This window comes from Ruditapes philippinarum, unplaced genomic scaffold (genome assembly GCF_026571515.1).
Source record: "Ruditapes philippinarum isolate M1 unplaced genomic scaffold, ASM2657151v2 ctg120_1_1_1_1, whole genome shotgun sequence".
NCBI classification, from domain to species: domain Eukaryota; kingdom Metazoa; phylum Mollusca; class Bivalvia; order Venerida; family Veneridae; genus Ruditapes; species Ruditapes philippinarum.
Genome location: NW_026860913.1, coordinates 239709 through 246002, shown reverse-complemented (window position 1 = coordinate 246002; position 6294 = coordinate 239709). Strand labels below are relative to the sequence as shown.

Sequence of the window (6294 nt, the reverse complement as noted above, 5' to 3'; positions counted from 1 at the left end):
CTGAAGCACAATGATATTAATGGCGCTGTACTTGAGACTACGGGGTATTTTGATAAATCCGCAACTTTTCTGAGTAGACATCCGAACTGGTTAATTTTGAATAACACAAGAGACGAGACATGTAGGCGGACTAATGAACGTACTGTCATTTTAGGAGATAATTTTCCTTCTTATAAAAGGACTAATTATTGAATTATTTAGTCGTCCAAACCAGGATTTGTAACAATAATTAGATAAGATCGCATTACGTCTTCCTGCTGTCCGGTGACATTTTGCTGAATGTGTCTGTTAATTATCCCTAAGGAGGTGGTACACAGAGTCTATTGTAGTGGTTTCTTTACAATATACGAGGACAGCTTGTGATTTGGGTAAAACATTTTTAAAGCTCTCAGTATGATTGTCTTTTGAATTATTATTACAACCAGTGAAGCACCAGTAATTTAGATTTATTATCCAACGCATAAATGCACATAGTTATTTTGCTTACAAACAAATCGACGGGACAGTGTCGGCCTATTGTGACATCAACTATTATATTTAATTTCTATAGTAAATCACTCACATCTAAGGTAGCATTTGTAGTTTAGATAACGTTATACGTCAATACTTTCATAGTGCTCCTTATGTTTTTTTTCTTTTTTATTTGTGTAATCAATATAAAGGTAATATAAAAGTAACAAAGTCATGTCTTTCGACACGTAAAGCTTCTTGAAACATATTCTCTTGACGTCCTGCAGTATACGCATTAAAAAACTTTTATAGTCATCAGATATGCATGACATTTACATGTACACAATTTCAATATATCAATGTTTTACCAAACACACGGTCGATGACAAGGCACTTTAAAATTTTAAAGTAATTTTTCACAAAGGGCCGGTAGTGACCAAATCCCTTGAACATGAAATTTAGTTTAGCGCCATTTTGACCATATGTTCTTGAAACTACTTGTATTAATATAATCATATATTTTATGTAGGATGTAATGTGTACAGTCAAAAGGGAAATGGATGGTTTTTATTTGTTTGGGTCGTCGGACCAAACAAATAATGGTAGCGAAATTTCAGACCCTGATGCTGTTAATTGCAAATGTCTTGATAGCAAAGTTGGTAAAGTCATTGGGATGCAATACAACTTTAATTGTTTCACGAGTTCGAGCCTCACAAGTTGTCTAACTTATTTTCCCCTCATATTTTTCAATTTTACTAAAGATGCAAATAAATTGGAAAATAAAGTAAGTTTAATTATAATATCTAATACATTAAAAATATCGGTACTAATATTTTTTTATCTTGCGTAGTGTGTAGTATGCAATAGTCATAGTACTTGAGCAGTACACGAATATTTCGTGTCATTTCGCATGTAGCGGTTCTAATGAACCACCTTTGCTTATCTTTCTTAGTTAAATATTTTGTAATACATTAGTTAATAAACATTTGGTAAAAATTTAGAGATTTATTGTTATAAGAACAGTCATTTTAAAAATAAATGACAATTTATTCATTCAAGTATTAGTTACTTATTTTTGTATCCTAAAGCAAATTAACTCACACTGTGCAGCATTCATGGTATTTTAACCCAACGGATTCTATTCAAATTCAGTATACGGTTGTGCCAGCCAGACATAACAAGTTCTTTTAAAAACAAAATAAAAATGTGAAATGAGAAATTAATAGAAAAATAACACGTATGTATACATGTATAAAACAGATTAAGTATTATATTGGAAAATGTATATAACAATTTTATAATGGAATGCCTACGCAAACGAACCTACGAAAATAATTAAATGTCATATATAATTTTTGCATTTAATCCAGATGGTGAAAACGTCTTTAGCTTATGAATCCAGTAGGTTTCTCTACATAGACGCTCCATTGTGTCGCTGACAATCTCAAACGGTAAAAATGTTAAGGATCAATTGAATTAAAATGCGTTGCAACAAGAGTTCAAAACGCTGGATCTTTGAAATTTGTAATATCAAATTTATGACTATTCATTCTACGTGAAACTGGTTGAGATGTCTGGCCAACATATTGCGTATTGCATTTTTGACACGAGATTAAATAAATAACATTATTTGTAGAACAGTTTGTAGGGTTTCTCAGTGTATAGTTTTCGCCTGTGACACTGCTTGCAAAAGATACATCCGAAGTAATTCGATTACAATGAGAACATCTACTTCTGCTACAAGGGGAAGATGAATGAACTGACATTTGCTTTGAAAAGCTAGAATGCACAATATGATCATGGATATTTTTGGGTCTCTTAAACTGTAAGTCTCATAAGCATATTTTACAGTTTCACTTTTTGACAACTTTAGTAAGTCCCAATAGCACAAAGAATAGTCGAGCGTTGTGGTCCTGCCGACAGCTCTTGTTGTTTATATACAGAAATTATGTCCGCGAAAAAAGTACAATTCGAATCAGTCTTGCATTGATATTGATCACAACCTTATCTACAGTTGATTAATGTGTCGATATTTTAATGTGTATCACAAACATGCATGCCTGAAGATAATAAACGCAATATGATAACTGTATTACACGGTAATAGTGGCCTTGGCCACCGCATCACAGTTCGATTCTGTAACCAGTAATGTTCACACATTGTGAAGAAAAACGATAAATACACTGAAACTAAAATGGGAAATTCGGTTTTTAAACGTTTATTTGCTGATAAAAATGTACGGATATTAATTATTGGATATAAAAATTCTCAACAATCTTACATCCTGGATAATTTGAAGCTGGGTGAAATAAGTTATATTGTGCTGGGAAATGGGCTTTACGCAGAAGTACTACGATATAAAAATGTAGAAATGACAGCTATAGATATGGGAGGCAGAATGTCAATACGCCCATTGTTACCACACTACTATACTACGATAGAGGGACTTGTATTCGTTTTGGATTGTTGTGGGTAAATTTTACAATTTATATTATGATAAAGAATTTATTATCTTGGCATTTTTTTGTTAAGTACTTCGTTAGTATCAAAACAATGGTCATTATACACTACATTGAGGATCAAATCCTTGATCCTGATTTATATTTTGAATTCGTAGCTTGCCATTGTTCAATATACTTTTGAATCATTTAAGGGTTTTGACAATAGATTCGATAAAGTTGTAATCTGCCTGCACAATAATGTAGTTGTTCATGCTTATATCTAAATCAGAAAGAAAGGAAATAAAATATTCATTTTCTGAAATAGGTTAAACAATGTTCAAATTTTAACACGTTCTCATTAAGGCAAGCACGTTGTGCAAATTAAAACGAGTATTGCAATCAATTAATTACAAAACTCGTTGTACATCCAGTTTTGCAATACGACAACCAAATTACAGCTTGTATGTTAAGATTATTCTTAGGGTATTATTATGTTGTCGGAAAACTTATTTGATTTATAACATTAATTTCCATTCTTATTAAAACTTATATTCTTTTTGCAAAATATAATGTGATCGAATGCAGTAGGCCAACCTGCACATCTTCGTTGCCAACAGCAGTTCCGTTCTTGCTTAAATTGTTGCTGTAAAACTTTGTGAAGACATATAGTTTGAATTCATAACTAACAATTATTTTCGTAAAAAGCTGTTGACAGTTTTATTGCAAACATCGTTGACATAATATAATTTTGATGCAATTTTGTCACAATTTATTTAAAAAAGTTTAGCAATAAAATTTCCAAATAACAGCTTTTATATTTACTCGAGACACTATTCGTATTACATGTTTTACAAGACGATTGATATGAAGTTAAATGTGTCTATTTTGTAAGGGCCTTTTTTGTAGATTTTCTTTTATATAAATACATGTACTAATGACGTTCGCATTAGAGGCGTTGTTAAACGTCAAAATTTCTCAAATGTAAACTTTTCTTTCAGTTGCAGAGCTGATGAAACTATATATGAATATTGCAGGAAGATACAGCAAGACGTTCTACCAAGTGATGTACCTGTTCTTATTCTAGCCCATAATCACGACGACCCGCGCGCAATTTCACTAGATGATATCCGGGAACAATTTGGGAAAGAAAAATGCTTCATAGATAGACACTGGACGGTCCATGATGTCAACTTTTCTGATAAAGAAGACAACGGATTGCTCGAAGCGTTTGGTTGGCTCTCGGATCAGATGATAATCAATGAAAAACAAAATATGGCATTGGATATATTTACTGGGACAGATAACAACGGGAAGACTGACACATTTGACCAAAAGCTCGGCGATTAAGAAAATAAGGGTTTTCTTTCAAAATTCGTTGAGTCACTTAAAAAGACTCTTGTTTGTCGGCCAGTTATTCGACAGTAACGAGGGTAATACTATCATAATGAGACTGGTATGAACTAGAACATGCCATGTATTTTAAGCTATTAATAGAAATATCTGTATAATAGAAACAAAAGATCCAATTTTGGCGGAATAACCAGAGCATTGTTGATTGGACATTATATATGTACGCTTATATGAACGGACATTTAGGTATTTAATAGTGTTAAAATCAAATTGCAAGTTATAAATAGTGTGTGTCGTCTACATGTCAGTAATAACTTATAAAATATATAGCAAATTGGGGAGTTATATTCTGTTGTATGAATTGTTGGTCTTCGCGCATCTCATTATTTAACTAAAATTTGATTTTTTAAGTCGTACATTTGGTCCACTGCATGCGTTATTATTTCTCATTCATATGTTTATGAACCTCCGCAAATATTCTGATTATTCAACCAAATTTAACGTTAAGTTAAAATTGTTGTTGAGATTTTCAACGATAACGCAATTTAGGTAATTGTGTTCATTTTTACATAGTTGGTATATTATTTAAATCTTTGACGGAGTATAATTTTATTAATTCAAGTACTAAGCATGACTATAATACAGGGTTAGACATTAACTACGACCGAACGACATTGTCTAGGATGATGGTCCAGTCTTGTAACGGGTCCAACTGGGCTTATTGATAAATATATCCAAAACTTATCATGTTCCCCTTCATCTCGAATAATAAGACATTTTACTTAGTAAAATAGCATGTACTTCGGTACATTTACGTATATTTTCATAACAGTAAGGAAATCCGATGTCTTTTTTTAGCGATTGTGAATAAATTAAATACGGCTATATGATTAGTTGTTATTGCATTACGTAATTTAAAGCACCTGCAGTTTGTTTCGTAGTACTTACGGTATGCGGATGGTAAGTAGCATGATCAGTTAGGGATAATCTCAATGCCTGGTCTTTTTTGCCACGGTATATTTTCTCTTAACTATACTTTTTTATCATTCAATTGAGTGGTTACGTTTTTCTTTCGTAAATTAAAAAAATACATTAGGTAAAAAATTCGTGTTACCCAAGTTTAACGACAATGCATTAATGTTGTCTATTGTAGCAGACGTAATTTTAGTTAAAATGGATCTTTTTAAATTAGGGTTTTCATCAGATAGAAATAACAAAACGCCAAATAATAGAAAAGGGAAACAAGAATCTAAAGAAAGTTATATAAAAAAAGAAGAAAACGTCAGTTTTGTGTCAAATGGAAAAATGACTTTCCGTGGCTTGATATTGAAGATGAGAACGATATTATGTTTTGTACCCCTTGCAATAAGTTTGAAACCGTAGGGATGTTTGTATAGGGTACAGGGAACTTTAAAATTGATGCTATTAAGAGTCACAATGAATCTGCTTTGCATATTAAAAAAAAACACATTTTTATGTGAAATACGGCAAATCATCCTCCAGTACAGTTTCTACAGCATATACGGGTGATATATTTTCTGAATGTTCCTCTGGGTCTGGCTTACAGTCTGGTTCTAATGCTTGTCAGCATTCAGTGATAGGTCCTTCGGATGTTGCTATTCAAAACATTAACAAGTAAAATGGTTTCCTGCGGGGAACATTTATAAAGATTTAAAGATATTTCATTTAACTATTTTCAACATGGTTTGGGAAAAAAAATGACGTTTGTATCAGGAATATAGTTGACAATAATCGATCAATAGAAGTTGGTCTTTGGTCTTGGTCGAAAATAAAACAATATTTCTGTTTAAGAAAATGATAAAATACCATTGTATGAATAATTCCGTGCCAAAAAATAATAAAATAAAATAAAGTAAACACAAAAGTTTACGCAGAAAATATCTCTATCTGTTATGGCAGATGCCACAAACGAATGTTTTAATTTTGTGGATTTTCACTATAAACAATTTATTGTCTGTAAAATTTCAGATAAATATTAAAGAAACAATTATAATTTTCAAACACATCATGCAAGTTTTTCCACCTTAAACGG

At 31.8% G+C, this 6294-nt stretch overlaps 1 protein-coding gene across 1 annotated transcript; it reads left to right on the top strand.

The window, feature by feature from the left end:
- Window positions 1-2642: 2642 nt before the first annotated feature.
- LOC132713907 (uncharacterized) lies at window positions 2643-4238 on the top strand. The gene is made up of 2 exons (XM_060696617.1): window positions 2643-2922; window positions 3926-4238. Exons 1-2 carry the CDS (start codon window positions 2645-2647, stop codon window positions 4236-4238), a joined length of 591 nt encoding a protein of 196 aa, XP_060552600.1. The 5' UTR covers window positions 2643-2644.
- Window positions 4239-6294: the final 2056 nt, after the last annotated feature.